This window comes from Mercenaria mercenaria, chromosome 15 (genome assembly GCF_021730395.1).
Source record: "Mercenaria mercenaria strain notata chromosome 15, MADL_Memer_1, whole genome shotgun sequence".
Classification (NCBI taxonomy): domain Eukaryota; kingdom Metazoa; phylum Mollusca; class Bivalvia; order Venerida; family Veneridae; genus Mercenaria; species Mercenaria mercenaria.
Window position 1 is genome coordinate 46,686,369 of NC_069375.1, and position 21,537 is coordinate 46,707,905.

Sequence of the window (21,537 nt, forward strand, 5' to 3'; positions counted from 1 at the left end):
TTGAACCTCCCTACAAACACTTTGGATCTTAATGCAAGTTTTAACATAAGTTCCAAAACTGCCTTTTATTCCCTTTATGGACTTCGAAAATGATCTATATATTGCTATGACAAAGAAAAGGAACGGGGGCCTCCATGGCCGCTAACTTCGAATAACTTGCCGCCATTTTTTAAGAGTTCTAAACCCGGCTCAGTTTCGGAAGCCATACAGATGTCTTAGGCATGTTGGTGGTTCTACCCAGGAACAGTCTTGTGACCACATATATATTCTTCGCTAAAACCAACGGCCTGAATTCAAATGTTTTACTGGGCAACTCTCAAAACTGAAGTTAAATACATGACCCATACGGGCTGCATTTTGCCAAAACGTTTACAACTTTCATCGAAAACTGATTCAGACTTTGAAACGATTTATAAAAGGAGCTAAAACTGCAGTGCTGTTTACAACATTTTTTATGTTTTGAAGCAGTATTTATTTCCCCTGTTTATATGTCCATATAGATCCCCCCCCCCCCCACACAAGACAGCACTGTTACAGTAGGCAGAGGCTCCGACCTGTATCAGACCAGTTACATCTCGAACATAAAATATTGTTCAACATGCAAAACACACAGGTGAGCAATATGAGACCTTCTTAATTAAGCCGTCAGGGTCCGAAAACTTATTGTTTTATTGAATTACCACAAAAAGCTCGCCCACTGCACCTAGACATCTTGGACTCATTTCACGGAGTTACTTGCAGTTTTTTTTTCATGGACAAGATTCGAAAAAAAAATACAATCAAGTATGCTAAAACATTGACTCGAGGGCACACGTGTGAGATGCGCTGCAAGAATCCATGCTTAACTAATCATAAACTTGGGAGACAAGATTTTTAATACCGTGGTCCATTGCACCTGTATGAATATGAAACACATATCAAGTAATTAGAATGTAATTTAAGCTTTATTTGCAATCAGATCATTGCAAATAAATTAACGAAAGTATAATCTAAATTCAATTAAATGTACACACCCTTACTTTTATCTAGTCACACGGATGAGTTCGTTCTAAACGTTGCTGCGGCTCAGTCGCTGCAGGTAGGATGGTACATATCATATTAATTAACGTGTGCATACATGCATTTTATCGCGTAAGTAAAAATTTAGCCGAAAAAGTTAAAACTGTTAGTATGCGCACAAACGTAAAAAACTAATATGAATTGCAAGACAGTACTGTTCAAAATTGTATTCTTTTGTTGTCAAGTAAGTTTATTAGAAGTTGTTTTGTAAAAAAAAAAAACATGAATCATAATCCAACCCACTCCCCTAATGATAGCCTGCTGGAGACAATTGCGTATATAATGTTTATATCACAAAGGCTGTGGACATAGTTCCATTTTATACTATCGGATAAACTGTCTTTAATATACAATTAATCTCAGTCTCCACCTCCTCCACATCCTGCACATCCTCCTCCACCACCATCTCCTCCACTGTCTCCGCCACCACTATCTCCGCTGTAACCATCCCCACTATATCCTCCGCCTCTACTGTCTCCACCACAGTGGTATCCACCACCAACACCGCTATCCCCGCTGTGAGCTATAACACCACCGTCTCCACCACATCCACCCCAACCACCATTATCACCATGTGACCCAGTCACATGCGACCAATCATAGTCGTATCTAATGCCGCCTCCAAATCCAGCTCCTCCGTATTTCCTTCCACCTCTGCCTCCTCCGTGCTTCTTTTTCCTGTCCACACCTTTACCACCACCTGACCCTGTCAAAATTTAATTTCTATTGATAATACACACAATCTGACAAAAGTAAAGGTTTAATTAGACTGTGTGGTAACATGGGTAATGCAGAACAGAAGCAGAGGCATTTGTAGTATGTATAACATGTGACAAACTATCTCCTACATACGACTTACTTACTCCTAAGAATGACTAAATCTTAACTCCTTCATATGAAATAGTATAGCTACTACGTATAACTAAGTCTTGACTAGCTTCTGCGTATGAAATAATAATTCATTAGCATGACTTACCAACTTCTACGTATGACTTATAATACTAACTGCTACATAGATCTTTGCAAATTCTACGTATATAATCATAATGTACAAGGATCGAGAGTCTGCTTTTCGTGTACGTCCACGTGTATGTTCTTATACTGACACACGTAAATATGTAGGTGCACGTATAAATTTACACGTGCACGTCCATATATGCGTGCACATTCATATTTACGTAATTCTTGGTGCTCGTATATATACTCGCTTTCGTACAAATATGCGTGTACGCGTACATTTACACATGCACTTGTTATTGTAGGTGCACGTATATGTATGCGTGCACGTATATATGGACGTTATACATGTACGAGTAATCATAAGTACACGTATATACACACGCTTACGTCCTAATAAGCGTGGATTTATATATTTTCGCGTGCATATTATTTTTATACGTGTACTTATATTTCAAAATGTGTGCGCACGACTTCCGACCCAAATGGTATACAAAGTCGATTTAGTGTACATATAAACTAGCAGTCATCGATAACAAGCTTATAGATATACGTTCAATAACTTTTCAGATTTAAGGATTAGATAAAATTAATTTTATTTGAAACGAACACTTTTAAAATATGTATTTCGTGATTGTTAGTTAAAGAGTTACTATATCATTTATCTCTGAAAGATGTTTCAAAATAAATCTGCGAGATTAGCCCTTTTAATTGACAATACTGAACCAGAAGCTGTTACTAGAGATGGTAGATAGAATGGATTCAAATGACCCATAACTTAGAAAAATGCGTCAACTACTCTCGATTTCCACTTTAAGAACTAAAATGCAATCCTTTAACTTTAGTTTTAGATTTTGAATTTCCCATGGTGGGAATTTATTTAATATTTTCCTCAAGTTTTTCGTTATGGACAATTCATTACATAAACACTGAGTACTGTACAAGTAAACATGTACACAAACATTAAACACCCACTATAGGTTTCAGTAAAATCCGATAATGTGGCAGTTGAGTCCAGTAAGTCCAAGGGTGTTCAAAGATCATCCGTTATAAAGTTAACTTGGGACATTGCCTATTGCTACTCGCGCACGGTATTTGTAACGATAACATGTTTATGTTATTATTGAGATAAGGGGAATCGGGTAGTGAAACCATTACCCGTGAAAAAGTAGTTCTACTACTATTGAATTGTATTGACTATAGAGAAAACCCTGATTTACCAATAACGACATAATCGAATTTTCCGATAACGTTTTCGTTATCGTTTTCTATTTATACCTGTACATAACAGTGTTAATTTTATTGAGGTCAACTGCCATATTATCAAAGCGTTTTAAAATTTATGTCATGTACAACGATTTCGATCGATACAAATACTATTTCCTAGTTAGCTGAGCAGTAACGTGGCCCTTTTCTTACTTTTCGTCGTGAGTGACATTTAAAGCACAGTTAAATTTTTATGATAATCTTAAACGTCAATTAAAAGAGCCCGGCCATTATTTTAGAATTGTTTAATTTGAAGATACTGCAGATTTTTTACATGAAAAAATGGACGGATTGAAGATTCAACGCAACAAGTATTGCTACAAGTTAAAGCATGCTAAAAGTTCCTTCTAGGGCACATCTATATAAATATATAAAGATCATCTTGTAAAATTTTGGTTGCAATGTCTGTTTTAAATATTGGTCATCAGTGTGTAGAACCCTAGGATTGGACGCAATGACAATTCCATTCTACCTTATTGACATTCCGTATCCCCCGTTTAAGCCGGGGGCGTCACATTTTGCACCAAGAGGGTGTTTATTCTGCACCAAATAAAAAAAAAATGAAAAAGAACTATGTTGTTTTCTATTGCCTGAAAAATGTCAAGTCCGCTATTTCTATAGTATTTATGCTAACATAAGTTGTTAAATCCAACAACAAAGTAAATTCGTTACCACTTTCAGTTGAGTATATGGAAATTAAGAAAACACTGGCTGTACACTTTGACACGATTTAAACTCGGTTCAAAATGTCCACGTGTTATTGGAAAACATACACGCGTGTAGAATTTTTGAGAAGTTTATAGAGATGACCAGCGACAGTAGCGGATATTAAAAGTGAATAGTGGATATTTTACGGAACTTGGTGTTTTTTTTTTCTGACATGTAAAATGGATATGTTACGGAAGTGTTTGATTTTAATCAGTTACTTTTGGCCTGACTTATTGGAAGTAAAATGTTCACCCCTTCAAAGCTGGTAAGTCCTTTCTTTTGTGTCAGATATATGCTGGGATACTCTAATGTACTAGTGATTTGATGCGCTAACTGTCTACGACCTCACACACAACAAAATTAGTAGTCATTGATCAAGTAATTCATGGCTGTAATTTAGTAGTATCTGTCCTAAATGCCGTGAATGTGACATCCGGGCATTCGATTCATGAATTTGTTGCGTACAATGAGAGGGTCGCAGTGGGGTTTGTTTTCACATATTCATATTAAACATTCATTTGAAGGTAACGACGTATGTTAAACTTTGTGACAAATGAGATGTTTAACCTGTTTCAACAACTCCACTTTTTCATCCTCGGGTTTAGTAATGTGTAATCCGCAAACGTCGTTCAGCCAGAGAGTCGCCTCAATTAGGAAAGAATAATTTTAACGTCAGAGGTCTAAAGAAACGGAGTTTGATTGGCCAGCTTGTAATGACAACAACTTTCGAAGTCATTGCCCAGTCAAGTGTGACTTACCGAATTAAAGTGTTCCTTCTGAAGAGAAGGAACAATAGAATGATCACATTGAAAGGGCTTGTTAGTATACAATATTTTAAAGCGATTAACCCACACATTGTGATTTGTAATAGATTCTATTATAAAATAATTTATCACCGAACGGCAAAATGCCGCCATTGTTTCATATATTTACATGAAACATAATTGTTGGTCAGTTTATAGTTTCCAGAATTACGGGAACATTCGAATTTTTGCAGTTTTTCTCATGAACTTTTACAAACCGTTACAACGCTTTATTTGGTAAACATTGATATTAAATATAGAACAAGACGCGACAGTATTTTAGACGCTATCATCACGTGGGCAGCAAACCAAAAGTGCGCGTGTAGTTTGATGGTTCAATTTTTGCCTCATTTAAGTAAGAACCGCTATCGTACCGAACAACACTACCTATAAATAACGGACATTTCCGTTATTAAAAGTACACAAACATCGCTTATCTCAAAACGACACAGAGGTAGCGCACAGTATAATGGCGTTTAGAAGCGAAAACAAAACAATAGCTTAAAATTAAGTCAATACACTTAAGTTTACGATTTAGTCAGTGATTCCTCGTTGGCCGAACGGTTACGGTATTTGTATTTTACCTTTCCGTCGGGAGTTCGATCCCCATTTTTTTTCAGTTTGCATTACATACTTTTGTAAGTTTGTTTTTCTAAGGTTTCTAATCTATCGTTTTGTATCTTATTTTCGTATGAAATTGGTAGTATCTATAAATCAATCAATGTTAGAACACGTAAGAACTAGATTTACTTACTCGTTTGGTCTTCATTGAATTGTAGTGAAGAAAAAATTAAAGACAAAATTAACGGATCTGGGAGTTGAACTCACGACGAAAATGTCTAATATGAATACCGTAACCGCTCTAGGCCAACGAGAAATCACTGACTGAATCATAAATGTACTAAGTATACTGTCTTCCTTTGATTCGGTAAGTCACACTTGACTGAGCAATTGACCTCGAAAGCTGTAGTCATTACAAGCTGGCCAAACAAATTTCGTGACCTTAGAAATAACCTTTGACGTTAAAATGATTCTTTTCTAATTGAGGCGACTCTCTGACTGAACTCGCTCCGCGGATCACATATTACTAAACTCGAGGGTGGTTGATTGATTCTTTTATTTCCTACAAACAGATAGACACATACAGTTCGATTACTAGGTCATACGTGTTTACACGTTTTCAAACCAAATTTTCTCTACTTGCAAAATGACCTTTCTACTTTTTGATTATGTTTTGTTTTAGCTTGAGCTCACGTTTTTCTTATACAAGACACATTAAGATATGGAACCCTGAGTTAAGGTAACCAAAACGCAATCTTTAATGTCTACAAACATGATGTTTACAAAAACGAACTGTTGCAGCAAATTTACATGTAAACAACTAAACATTACCGTTACCTTCGAATGCATGGTTAGTATGTGAAAACAAACCCCATTTCGACCCTCTAATTTTACACTACATGTGGAAATGGATTGACAGGGTCAATGTCTTATTGCCGTATTTTCTCAACTGTCCGTACGTACGTCCCGCAATCTTGTGTGTACAACTACTCCCATACTACAAGTTAAAGCATAGCAAAAGTTCCTTCTAGGGCACATCTATATAAATATATAATGATCATCTTGTAAAATTTTGGTTGCAATGTCTGTTTTAAATATGTGGAACCCTAGGATAGGACGCAATGACAAGACCATTCTACCTTATTGACATTCCGTATCACCCGTTTAAGCACCCCGGGGGAGGGGGTGATACATTTTGCACCAAGGGGGCGATTATTTCTGCACCAAAATACAAAAAAAAAAACACTAAATTTTTGAAAAAGATCTTTGTTGTTTTCTATTGCCTGAACAATGTAAGTATGTACGCTAACATATATTGTTAAATCCAACAACAAAGTAAATCCGTTACCACTTTCAGTTGAGTAAATACGGCAATTAAGAAACACCGGCTGTACACATTGACCCGATTTAAACTCAGCCCAAAAATGTCCATGTGTTACTGGTAAAGTGTTTTGAGAAGTTTATAGAGATGATAGCAGACTATGACAGTAGGGGACATTAAAAGTGAATAGTGGACATTTTCCGGAACTTGTTTTTTTAAATAACATGTAAAATGGATATTTCACGAAAGTGTTTGATTTTAATCGGTTACTGTTTGCCTGACTTCTTTACCCCTTCAAAGCTGGTAAGTCATTTTTGTGCTAGATATATGGTGGAATCCTAATGTACTAGTGATTTGATGCGCTAACAGGTTACGACCTCGCACACAACAAACTTAGTGGTCATTGATCAAGTAATTCACGGCTGTAATTTAGTAGTATCTGTCCTAAATCTCGTGAATGTGACATCGGGGCATTCGATTCGTGAATTTGTTGCACACAATAAGAGGGTCGCAGTGGGGTTTATTATCACATATTAAACATGCATTCGAAGGTAACGACATATTTAACCTTTGTGACAAATGAGATGTTTGGATTGTTTCAACAACACCACTTTTCCATCGTCGGGCTTAGTAATGTGTAATCCACAGAGCGCGTTCAGCCAGAGAGTCGCCTCAATTACTTAGGGAAGAATAATTCTAATGTCAGAGGTTATTGCTAAGGTCACGGAGTTTGATTGGCCAGCTTGTAATGACAACAGCTTTCGAGATCAGTTGCTCAGTCAAGTGTGACTTACCGAATCTAAGTTTTCTTTCTCAAGAGAAGGAACAATTAGCCTAACTTGCTTCAAAATTTCACACACAGATAAAAACCTAAATGTGCAGATGACAGACCATAATGGAAAGAATCTTTTCTGTGACTATTTGCCACAGTTATGACTCTTTAATAGTCTTGCTAGATCTATATGGAATATAGATAAAAAAAAAACTTGTGTATCAAACTCCTCGCACACCATTAGCCCGATTTGTTCCAAACTTTCAAAGATGAACAATCTTGATGTGAAGATGACCATAAAGTAAGATTTTTTTCTATAACTATTACCGCCATTTTGATAGTTATGTTATGATTAGTTTATGGATAGGTTTTGCTATATGGAATATAGAGAAAAGTCTTGTGTGTCCCGCTCTTCCCACACTATTAGCCTAATTTGCTTCAAACTTTCAAAGAAGAACAAGCTTGATTTGCAGATGACCATGAAGGAAGGCTTTTTTCTGTGACTATTTTTACCGCAGTTATGACCCTATAGATATAATCAGTTCATTATACTCCCAGTAAACAATGTTCAGAATGGGATTGTATGGGAATCTCTTTATCCCACCACTAGAAATGCCTTTATCCCAACCCTTTGAATCCCTTTATCCCACCCCCGGGAATCCCTTTATCCCACCCCATCCATCACGAATCGTTTTCCTGAAATATTACACAGGCAGACTTGTTAGATCATTTTTCTTGCCTATCGCATTCAAAATAGATTGTGGAGACAAATGGGTTTGGATTTCCTGACATTATTTATAAAGTTTATGACGTCACAATGGTGCCAGTACTATGTGACGTCACCTTAGTGCACGCTATTTTAGACAAGCTTTTCCCCAGGGAAAGACTAATAATATCTGTCATGTGTTTACGAATCGGATAGAAATATCCGTCCCGAGGGCACCTGCGCATTGGGCGGTAATGAGGCTTGCCGAATTACCGCCCATGCCAGGCGCGTAACTAGGCATACGCACATTCTATACATAGAGCGTGACGTCACACATTCCGTCTAACCTCTATACTAGGAACTGATAACTAGCCGATTTTGGATAATTGTACATACACTAAAACATAGTCCCGCGGAGGACGGTAAATGTTCAGAATCTACTTATTTTTTGCATGTTATTACAAGAAATATGCGTAATTGTGATTACTTAAACTTTTTAAACCATTATCGTTCTCTGACTCGTGTCATAGAATTATTTTTTGACAAAAAGGAAAATCTACTTTCATTTTCCTATACTATAGTATTGCAACGCAATTATGGTATATTCAATTTTGATCTGGAGACTTAGATACCATAAGATCAATGTCCTAAACGTCTAAATGATGCACAAATAGTGTGCTTAAGTCATGTCATCAAGAAGGAATACTGTGTGGCCTGATATACTAGCTGGCACCCCATGTCAATGTACATGTATATCATAATCCATATTCTGTTCAAAGTGTTAATAACCAAACACTTACTCAAAGTTTACGTAACATATTGCAATTCTGATAGTCTAGTCCTTCCCTTGGTGCACCACTGACAGACAAAAGGGAGAATAATTTCTCTGCTATTACTAACTGGAAATGCTAAAAAGTACTTGTTGTTAACGTATGAAGCATGGACAATGTAATACTGACAGAATTTCAGTTTTCAACATCACTATCATGAGTGAAAAACAACCACCTTTGTAAATTCCAGTTTTATTTGTACATATATTAAAGTTCATACACATTATTTTGCAGTCTATTTTTTTTTATTAATTAACGGGCCTTTTAAAGATGGGGAACATATCAAACAAATACACTTCAGGTAAACATATAAAATCCTAAGCACAGACAACTTCAATACAATATAATTATTAATGGAAGTATTTGCTGATCAATAGTAAAAAAAGGTAAGTCATGAATACTGACTGGCAAGCCATTCAATAAGTGGTATATAACATGACTTTAGACATTAATATTAACTATCATTCCCAAATATTAGACATGTCATAAAACACAAACTATGGACCAGATATTTATGTAAGAAGTCATGCAATATTACTAATGATTATTAATATTATTACTGGTACACACATTAAAACATTTTATCAAATCAGTAAGAGGTAAAAGGGTAATACACTCATAACTTAAATGAAAATAATAAACTAAAATGTTAATGTGTAAATATATACAGTCAATAAAAGATGTTTAAAATGTTTCTAGATTCTGTTCAATGTTTTAATTTGATAGTATTTCACACAAAAATTCTATTTCCCAGGCTAGTTGTAAAATATTTGGTTAATTCTTCTCTCAGAAAGTAGGTTTAATTTCCAATATTTGACCAAAGATTCTCTCCATCTTTTTTACATCTTCCAACCAAAACTTTTAGTAAATATTATGCCAACCATACCATTTAAAACACAAAGCAATATGTTTAAATCAAGTCCCTTTCTTCTGAAATGGATTTTATTCATAATTTATTCAGATACAAAAATAAGAATGTCACTTAGTTTCAAAAGATTCCGTTATTTCTATCACTACACCTTTCTGACAGTTCATGCAGCAGATTAAGAAATATGCAAGGATTTTTTATAGTGACCTTTACAAAATTTAATATGTAATGTAATATACTGTTACTAGTATCTTGGTCAGTATTCATCTAGTCAATTTTTACTAAATAAAACAAAAATGTCCTAGTTTGTATTACCTATTGACCTGCAGTTATAAAACATGGGACATGCCTGTTTCTCAGTTGAAAAAATGTAAATGTTACATTAGTATATACCTACCATTTCATGTATCTAAACTGTAACATTATATCAAAGTTAATAGGATATTGTATACAACAACAAAATTTACAACAATAAATTAAAGCATCAGTCTCATAAGTTTTCCATGACAAAATGCTTGGAACACTTTCTAAATGTGCTGTGTTATGAAAAATATCATAAGATCAACATGAAGAATTGAAGATTTATGTGTTAAAATTTGGAAGTGTAAATTGACATAATTGGAGGTAATAAGGTGGACAAGTGCCATGTCAGGATTCGAACCTGAGACCTCCCCATGACATTGTACTACTATGTCTGGGGTGCTCTAACCAACTGAGCTACCTGTCACTGACTGTCCTCACCAGGAAATAAATTCTGAGATTTTTTACAATTTTGAAGCAAGCTGAGAAATCTTTATTGAATAAGATTTTTACTATTCCAATATCATATAAACTCGTACTAATTATCAACTGTTTATTCAAATTTGTATAGAAAAAGGAAGTGGCTATTCCTACGGTCCCGTAAGAATAGCCTCACAGGCTATTCCTACGGCTCTCCCGTAAGAATAGTGAAATAGCCCGCAGGTGGCTATTCCTACGGCTCTAAAGACAGTTTGTATGTCCAGCTTGTATTGCATTGTACTGAATTAATTCAACTCGTATATTTTCAAACAAATTGTTTACTTTTCAGTTACACACCCAGGGCGCCCCCTCCCAATAATTTGACCAATTAAGCTAATTCTCTTAACAATCTTTTGACAACGAGTCAATTTTAGCTGTGTCCTGCAGTTTTGTAGTTGTTTTTGAGGTTTTAACAACCTTTTTCTTTAAAAAAAAAAAAAGAAAAAAAAAAAAGAAGAAAAAAACGTTGTTTAACATTTTATGGAACTGGGTTTGTTATAGGTCTGCTGACTTTCAAAATGTACGCCGCCCTAGCTCCCCACTCTAAAAATGCTTCCTACGTGCCTGGATTCTTCCTCTAGTACCAGAAAGACTGGAAAATCATCAAATGACACATTTTCCTGTCAATGTTATGTTAAGCATTTTCACACACAATATGTAGCTGTCCGGCAATGAAAGCCTTAATGCATGAATATTTTATCACCACCCGAAAGAAAATGCACCTACCTTCCAATCAAAATTTAACAGTGACTTAATGATAATGAACATGTAATGGAGGCCAAATGCAAGTGATATCAGAAAACTTATTTTTCCTTGAAAAGATCAAATTTTTATGCAGCTTCTTTAAGCCACGTCCTTTAACAAGTGCATGTACTTATTTCACATCTGCCAAATAAGTATCTATTGTGAAATTGGCGAATTCACCCAGATTATCCCCTTTTCAATAAAAACATGAAAATGTACTCAGAATGTGAAACCCCTTATCTAATGCATTGTTTTATAAGAAGACTTATAATATTTTCTACATGTTCACAAGCACAGGCAGTAATTGTGGTCTAAACTGAAGTAAAACTCTTAAAAAGAAACTTTGAAAAATTAAACAAATTCCTTGAAAAACAGTACAAACTATTATTTGATGAATTGTTCTTCCACCACTATAAACCATTTATCTACCTGGTACTAACAACATACCGGTAATTATTGGTTTTTAACCGATATTTGCGCTAAGTTCAGTGATTTGAATATTACTTCCTTTTCTTTAAAACAATGTAAAATAGCACTTACATATCTTAAAGACAATTATCTCTAAGTGAACTGAAAAAATAAGGCAATTAATTTGGATGGCAAGATATGGGAACCACAAACTGTGGTTTGAAATGAAATGATAATAATTTTTACCAAAGTGCTCCATGTAATCTTTATGACTTTATGACTTAATTTTGCATGTCGATGACCATCAGGCAAAATCAACACCTGTATATACTTTTCGTTTCTAATTAATACTTAGTATAAGTATTTTTTTCTTGAAAATTGGCATGCACACGTAGAAATATATACTTAATAAAAGCTTAAAAGGATTTTAAAAAGTATTCAACACTTTAGATTTTATGTCTTGATTTTGCCTTTTACTTGAGATTTCTTCGCATATAATTTCTGTCCAAATCAACACCCTCAAACGTTTTTCGTGAATAAAAGCTTAAAATGATTCTTTAAAAAATCATCACTTTAAATTTTATATCTTGATTTTGCCTGTCATTTAAAATTTCTGCGTATACAGTAGAATCTGGCAAAATCAACACCCGTATACGTTTTTCGTTTCAAAACCACCTTATATATAACTATTTTTTCTTGAAAATTGACATGCAAAGTTCTCTCTCGATGTGATACTAAAAGGTAAACAATTTGTTCGAAAATATACCATTTAAATTAAATCCGTACAATGCAGTTCAAGTATGTCTTCCGTGACTATTTGATAAACGACATTGTGTCTGAAATCATTAGTCCTCCACCTCTGATAATTCATGTGGGGAAGTTGGCAGTTACTTGCGGAGAACAGGTTTGTACTGGTACAGAACCCAGGAACACTGGTTAGGTTAACTGCCCGCCGTTACATGACTGAAATACTGTTGAAAAACGGCGTTAAACCCAAAACAAACAAACAAATCAAGATGGACATACAAACTGTCTTTAGAGCCGTAGGAATAGCCACCTGCGGGCTATTTCACTATTCTTACGGGAGAGCCGTAGGAATAGCCTGTGAGGCTATTCTTACGGGACCGTAGGAATAGCCACTTCCATAGAAAAAATATCAATTAACAAAACAAGAATACAATACAAGAAAACAAAGTGTGCATCTGGCAATTAGCCTTTGACCATTTCTGACTAGACTGTACATTTAGCCTTACTGGACTACATCGAACTGATACTTTGGAAATTAGTCCTGCAAAAAATAAAAAAAATGTATGATTGACATTATTTCAATTTATAGTTATACTGAATTCGAAAACGGTACGTTCAATACTTTTGTACATTCGTACAATGAATGATGTACATGTACAGCTCAGTATGTAGCGCGTAGATCTACGGATCGTGAGTTCGATCCTCGGGCGGGGCTTATGTTCTTTGCCGCTATTTGATAAACAATATTTGTGTTTGAAAAAATTTGTCCTCCACATCCAATTCATGTGGAGAAGTTTGCAGTTACTTGTAGAGAACAGGTTTGTACTGGTACGGAAATCAGGAACACTGGTTAGGTTAACTCCCCGACGTAACATGACTGAAATACTGTTGAAAAACGGCTTTAAACCCAAAACAAACAATCAAAAAGCTGTACAGAAATATACATGTACAATTTTGCAGGTAAACAAGCTAAACGATGCCGTTTTCATGTATGAATCGATTTGCACAACTGCAGATAACTTAAATTCATCATTTCAAATGATACTAAAATGATTACACTAGAATTAATCATACTCTGGAAACAACAATGGTGAATATTCAACTAAAAATGCAAAGCACACTTTCACTTCCTTGTTTACGACTCCATGTTGAAAATAGTTCTTACCCATAATGCCCCGAGCGAAAGTACACAGGTCAGTGCGACAGTATGAAAGCGCTACCGTAGTGTACACAATGGGCATACGCAAATACGCACGTGCGTCATTTTCAAATCGCATTTTCAAAAAATAAAAAGTCTAAAAATGCGAAATCTGCATTAAAAATCGATGCTTAAGGGGGGTTAGGCATTAAATTCCTATCGATCACAGCTGAATTCTTGAGTTCTTCATCTCAAAAAGAAAAAGTCCCTCACAAAAAGCCGACCACAGACCTACTTCGTGTCACTGTTTATAGCCCTTGATTGTATCGCTTTATCGTTGTTTCCAAATGTAACATGTTTAAACAAACCGTGAACGTTTGAAATGGCTGACTGTGGCATTTCGCGGCCTTACGCTGACTTTTTAGAAAGCATAGTCATGAAGTAATTGAGAAAATAGACAGATAATTACTTGTATTGTAGAGACGATTATTTTGTGTGGGAAGCAAAACATTGCTTGAGTATACTAAGGGCCCGCCGGAATACTGAAAACATCCCCTGAGTTAAACACCAACGTTTTAAACAGGGAAAAAAACTCATTGCTAAGGCGTAAAACATTGTTTGTTTCCGGTATCCCGACCTACCGTAAATGTTTGACCCGATCCTAATGCCTTAGAGAATTTTTTTTTCAACTTTTTAACAAAAGGTTACAAAACTGCATTTTTATGCTTTAAACATGGCCAGTGATGTTAGAAATCAACTTGCTGATGCTGTTAAAGTATAACCCTCTCATTCGACATTAAAATAATTTCCGAAAGGTCTCACTTAATAAAAATTTCCAACCTACCTATCTTATTTTTTAAGCATGTTACCGGAAACAAAGAATGTTTAGGCCTAACTAGCAAGTAAAGCATCAGCGGCAGAATTTATCTAAGAACTGTTATCTCGTACCTCCCCAAAGAGTTTGATTTAATTTAATTCTTCCAAAACACTTTACGCCAGTATTTTCCTATCTTTAATTTTACAAGCCCTCCTGTCCTAACATTTGGGAAAGTAAAAAAAGTAAGACTTAAAAAAAAAACTCAGTGTCCAAAAATGATGCACACAGTGATCATAGCTGGTAAACTTATTTTTTTATGTTGATTTTCTTAGTAGTGGGTATTTTACCTTTTTTTCAGGAAAATTAATAAATGTGAAGTGGTATCTTTTTAAAAAAAAAAAAAAAAAAAATCAAATAACAGTTTAAGGGCAGGAACATCAGAAAACAGGTTCCATACTGATTTTACATGAAAATAATATTTAATGCTTAAAAACAAATCATATGCAATAAAAAAAGATGAGTTTTTGAATATGGATTGGAATATACTAAAACAAGATATGTCCTGACTCCTTTATATTTGCTGCCAAAAAGGTTTTATTCCAGTTTTTTTTTATTTATAAGGGGTGCACTGTTAATGCATCATCTTTAAATCATCAAAAAATGTAAACTATATGATAAGTGTATTTTTTATTGCTGATATCTTATTATTTAAAGTCAAAAATAATATTTTAATGCTAGAAAAAAAAACTATCACGATTGTCTTTAACTTTTATCTGCCAACTTGTTCCACGGGTAGGGTTCGTTGAACATTGGGATTCAAACCTTGTTCCACAGTTAATGGTATGACATTGTGTAAGGATATAAAATTAGTGACCTTAATCACTTAACATATAAAAGTAGTGGGCTATAGCCGAATTTGAACCAGCATCCACTCGGCACCAACTGCTGAACAATTACAAGCCTTCTTGGATGAAAATACAAGAACAATAAAAATGCATATTTCGAACATGTTGAGAACAACTGAGCCCTGGGTACACCAGGTAAGTTTTTGTGATCAACTACTGTCTGTCTTCTAGTTGTCAGCGTTTGCCTTGTGAACAGAGATGTGGCTATAGTATGATTCAATAATGATCATCATTTCATTTGGTGATAGTGTTGCCTTGTTGGTAGTTTTAGTTCAGGTTGAATAGGGCTGCGTTTGAGATTTTACAAAAATACTTTACAATTCAGGACACTTCTTTTTTTCCCCCTCCTCCTGTCCTACCTTTTAAAAAATATCGGTAAAACTAATAATAAAAAAATTAGACTTATTTTCAAATATGAATTAAATGGTAGATGAACTTATCGCTACAAAATGGATTTCGAAAATATTTTAAATTTATTTTAATGCCCTTAATCAGCTGTTCAACATGGATGTATCTGTACACTGCATCTGCAGGCGCTATTAGTATTTTTTCAATTAAGCATACTACAATGCCCCCATTGGGTACTGGGTTACGGTTGAGTATCCTCATAGCCCCTAAGGGACCTTAAAATAGTACCCCCCTGCGGACAATGACCAGTTTAGCCTAGCTGAAGGTGTCACGTCCGTTTTCACAGGAACAATGCATGCAAAGACTTTAGAAGTGTTCCAATTTTACAGTGCCAATTAACCTGCCAGTAGATGTCACCGAAAACCTCTTTCTCAGGGAATGTGATTGTTGACGCATTTGGTGGACATAGGATGCACTGAGAAGCTTGGAGTATGCGTTCGATATGTACCCAAGCATCAGAAAATGTCTGATCATTCTGTTAGTGATGCCAGTGTCAACTGCAACCGCAGAAAGATCCTTCTCCACTATGAGAAGTGTGAAGACCTATCTGCGCAGTACAATCACAATGGGTTGTCCGGGTTAGGACTCCTGAACATTTATAGAGAGCGGGAAATTAGTGCAGAACATGTTGTTGACGTATTTGCGAAAAGGAAAAGCCGACGTTTGGCACTTCCGTGTTTGGATATATAACATGTCAATAGAAAATGTCGCACTGATCATTGATACGACACGAGCCCGTCGACCATAGACATCTATAGTCAATCAGGGGAATTTTGTGTTTTTTCTTGCTGACGACCGTGTATTTAATTAACTCCTGTCTTTATCGGAAAAATGTTCCGCATATTTTGATTTTCAACACTGTGCCGTAACATGCGTAAAATCATTGCTATTCAGTTGGGCATTACTTGATATGTAAGATCTAGTGATGGACCCTCACTGGTCACTTAGGCCTATAATAATGTGGTTCAGATCGGCTGTTAAAGATATAAAAAATAGGTATTAAATCAAATTTGTTATTGCCCAATTTATTTGAGCTGTCAAAAAATGGACCGGCTTTCATTATATTCTGTTCCAGCCTATATAAGGTTAACATGAAAGCCGGGTCCATTTTTTGACAGGTCAAATAAATTGGACAATACTGTGAATTGTATGATTTTCATATTGAAATTCGTCATCTGGATACCCTCCAGAACGCACCAGAGACGTTCTAAGAAAAAAATTTTCTCGGGGGAGCATGCCCCCGTACCCCCCTAGCAATCGTGCGTATTCTCAAAATAGGCCCAGTTACGCCCCTGCATGCGCAGGTGGCCGAGGGACGGATATTTCTATCCGATTCGTAAACACATGACTGATATTTTTTCTTGCATATCGTATACATGCTAGCATTTCATTCTGGCAGATTATTTTTCTTGCAAACCGTATTTTACAAATAATAGGTAGAAATATTTATGTAACACTCTTTCTTATAGTAGAGAATGAACACAAAGCGCGGGAAATTAACGTCCGTAAGCAAAAGTGACGTCATGATGTTTTGCGTTACGCACAATAACAAATTTAGTTTGTTCGTTTGAACAGCACGAGAGTCATCTGGCTTGGGGGGGTGCCAGATGGGTTTTGCCGGCATGGGTAAAATCACCGGAAACGCCAGTCCGGTATGCAAGAAAGGAATATCTGTCCCCTGCGCGTGCTCGGATAAATGTATACTTTCCCCGCTGGGTAGGCAAGAAATTATTCTCAGAATTAAAATGGGCTTTTAGAATCATAAGTTCACATCAGGTCTCACATCTCTTTGACTTATCTTTTGACAAAAGCTATTTTCTTTCTACATGTGAAAAATGTCTCAAAATAACATTTCTTCAGAATTTCTGAAACTTAAGGATTCATTGAATTAAACCTCCCTGGCCTACAAATACTTTATACCTTAATGCAAGTTTTAACATAAGTTCCAAAACCGTTTTTTTAGTATTTATTTCTTTTTTGGACTTGTGGAAAATGTGGCAAAATTGTGGCCTTCCTCCAGTATCTCTGAAACCAATGAAGGTATTGCATTTAAACATCACATAAACATCTGGCATCCTATAACAAGTACCATAACTCTGACAAGTATGTTGAACAAAATTGCTACCCTTTTAAACTGTGCAATGTTGGTGCGCTATAAAACCCAAATACATAGAACAAACGAAGACGTAAGGTAATAACGTAAGTGATGAAATTTCATAGGTTATCATTTGATGAGGAATTAAAATAATGAAGCTGAAGTGAATCGTCGTACAATTATGTTTTCTTAGGCAACTAAAAAGAAATGAGGCCTTTAATAGCCGCCAACTTTGATTTCCTTGCCCCTCACCAATGTGGGTTTTAAACCCCGGCTCAATTTAGGAAGCCATACAGGCGTCTAAGGAAGGTTGATGGTTCTACCAAGTTACCCACTCACGGCTGAAATAATTCTTATTGGGGCACCTAGGTATTCCTCCACCGTTACAGGCTGGGGAATTTGAAATATGACCTACAGTGTGTTCGTGGGAATCTAAACCAAACAAAGAACAACAAAATGAACAGTCTTGAGGCCAGATAAGAGCCGCGTCAGGGAAACAAGGTGAACCACAGATGGTTCGACACAGCTGGATCCGACCAGCTGGCGCATCCATGCTGTTCATGGCGGGTCCAATTCTGCTGGCGAACGCATGGTCTGACAACGGTTTCTCTAGCAATGGCTAAAGCGAACAGCATGGATCCTGACCAGACTGCGCGGATGCGCAGGCTTGTCTGGATCCATGCTGGTCGCAAAGCCACTATGTTGGTTTTCCCATGGCACGGCTCAAATATACTTTTATGTAGTCATTCCGATGACTTCGTTCTAAATGTTGTTGCGGCTCAGTCGCTGCAGGTATATTGGTACATCATATTAATTAACGTGTGCATACATGCATTTATCACAAATAAAAATTTAGCCAAAAAAGTTTAAACAGTATGTGCACAAATTTCAAAAACTATGTGATGTAGACTGTAAGGTAGTACTGTTCAAAACTGTATTCTTTTTCAAAAAAATATATATGAGCCACGCCATGAGAAAACCAACATAGCGGCTTTGCGACCAGCATGGATCCAGACCAGCCTGCGCATCCGCGCAGTCTGGTCAGGATCCATGCTGTTCGCTAACAGTTTCTCTGATTGCTATAATCTTTGAAAGCGAACAGCATGGATCCTGACCAGACTGCGCGGATGCGCAGGCTGGTCTGGATCCATGCTAGTCGCAAAGCCACTATGTTGGTTTTCTCATGGCGCGGCTCATATGTTGTCACTTGAGGTTATCAGGAGTTGTTTGTAAAAAATCATATGAATCCCATCCAATCCCCCACTCCCCTCCTAATGATGGCCTGTCGGAGGCAACTGCGTATATAATTTTATATGCTGTTACCTTGACTTTTGACCTAATGACCTAAAACAGCATAGGTTGTCTACGGACTATGAGCAACCAGCCTGTAAAGATTAACAGGCCCATAAATTGATCCGAAACTGTTTTCAATCTCCAGGTTAAACTGATCTCAACTCCTTAGGTATATATCATTCTAAGAAATTCGAAGACCCAAAAATGATTCAGAGACGATAGGAAACCGATTTTCAGGGTCACTGTGATATTGACTTGCCTATTGACCCAAAATATAAGGGGTAATTTTGACCTTGGACAATACATTAAAGAAATGATAATAAAAAAAAAACAACTTTAAGCCCATGTGTATTTTAGTTGTTAGGGGAATTTGTTTTTATTTTCAAGGTCCATTTGACCTTGACCTCTGACCTATTGAACCCAAAGCAATAGTGGTCGTCTAATGACCCAAGACATTCATAGTTCGAAGTTAGGCGACTGTATGGCAAAGCTTTCTGTAATTATTGAGCGGAAATCGTTTTCAGTCTCGTTTTCAGTCTCAAAGGTCACTGTGACCCTGACCTTTGACCTAATGATCCCCAAAACAACTGATGGTCATTTTTTGACCACAATCAATCATCTCTTGAAGTTTGATGACTATAGGTCCGGGAGTTCTTTAGTTATTGAATGGTAACCGTTTTCAGTCTTAATTTTTAAGGTCACTGCGACCAGCTTGACATTTGATCAAAATAACCAGTCATCTACTGACCACAGGCAACCATCCTTTGAACTTTGTTTATTGGGAGACAAAGCATTCTGTAGTTATAAATCGGAAGTAAAATGGTCGATCGACAGAACGACAGACATCGACTTCTCCGATGGGGGGTATAAATTCAGCCAAAACTTTTATGAAAAGGGCGGTTCATTAACACGTGCATTTAATTCTCATTTTGTAAATATACAAGGTCATAAACTACCCTGACCACCCTGAAACGAACGAAGTTTGGACGTATACACATCATTAGAAGTTAAGGCAGTTCTGCACATTCGGATCAACTTTTTTCTACAATGTAAAAATTGTCAAAAGCCTGATTTTTTTTCAAAACTTCAGAATATACTTAGAAACATTCGGCAAATAACAATATCGATCGTTTACTCGACTTTTTGTTAGACTGACAATAAAAATCGAATTAATAAGTTTTCATAATAGGCGTCTATCGGAGAGTCACTATTTTGATAACATTTTCGCGAACAGGACTTTTTCTAGCATGTAGATTTTAATGAAATTACTCACAGACGTAAATTAACATATGGTCATTAATATGGTTAGATAAAATGTATAGATTCGTGTGGTTGTCTCGAGATACATGTATTTGCACATGATAAAAGATTTCGCGCTTTTTAAGCTGTTTTTTTTGTTTTAATTATTTAACGCGTCAGATGTTTGAATATAGAAAGATAGTAAAGTTGCCGTTGTAATGATTTGCTCACCGGTTGCCATTAATTCGTAAAATGATTTCATTTCCGTACGCCGAATCTAGGGTTTATTCTACGTTATCCGGATAAATGACGTCACGCTATAACTTCCAGTTTATCAAACGTTCAACTACCTTAAATTATTGTCAACACTCTCTACGGCTGTTTCATATATCTATTCCCAAAAAAAAGAAGACATTTACTCATTTTATGTCGAACTGTAAATATACGAGTATGCTGAATTATAAATATATATAATACATATTTAAATAGTTACATTTCATAAACCATTGTATCTTGATGCTCTATGTATCCTCCTAAATAGTGTTTATATCACAAAGGCTGTGGACTTAGTTCCATTATATATATATCGGATAAACTGTCTTTAATATACAATTAATCTCAGTCTCCACCTCCTCCACATCCTCCTCCGCCTCCACATCCTCCACCTCCACCACCACCACCTCCTCCACTGTCTCCACCGCCACTGTATCCTCCACCACCGCTATCACCCCCGCTGTAACCACCCCCACTGTACCCTCCCCCACCACTGTCTCCACCTCCACTGTACCCTCCGCCTCCACTGTCGCCACCACCGCTGTATCCACCGCCACCGCTGTCCTCCACCATGTCCCCACCGTGAGCTACAACACCGCTGTCTCCACCTCCTCCGCCTCCGCTATTATCATCTCCATGTGAACCAGTGTCGTCATCGTAGTCATATCCAGCACCGCCGCCATGTCCAGCTCCTCCGTATTTCCTTCCACCTCCGCCTCCGCCTCCTCCGTGCTTCTTTTTGCCGCCCACTCCTTTACCGCCACCAGACCCTGTCAAAATAATTTTTTTTTAAAAATCTGTTGATAATTTTCGTAGTCTGACAAAAGTACACGATTTTC

At 36.4% G+C, this 21,537-nt stretch overlaps 1 protein-coding gene across 1 annotated transcript; it reads right to left on the reverse strand.

Annotated features, from left to right (window-relative positions):
• Positions 1–1,418: 1,418 nt before the first annotated feature.
• LOC123552580 (loricrin-like) lies at positions 1,419–21,271 on the reverse strand. Its single transcript, XM_053524227.1, has 2 exons — positions 21,055–21,271; positions 1,419–1,765 (listed from the first exon to the last, which is right to left on the reverse strand). Exons 1-2 carry the CDS (start codon positions 21,269–21,271, stop codon positions 1,419–1,421), a joined length of 564 nt encoding a protein of 187 aa, XP_053380202.1.
• Between the last annotated feature and the right edge of the window lie 266 nt (positions 21,272–21,537).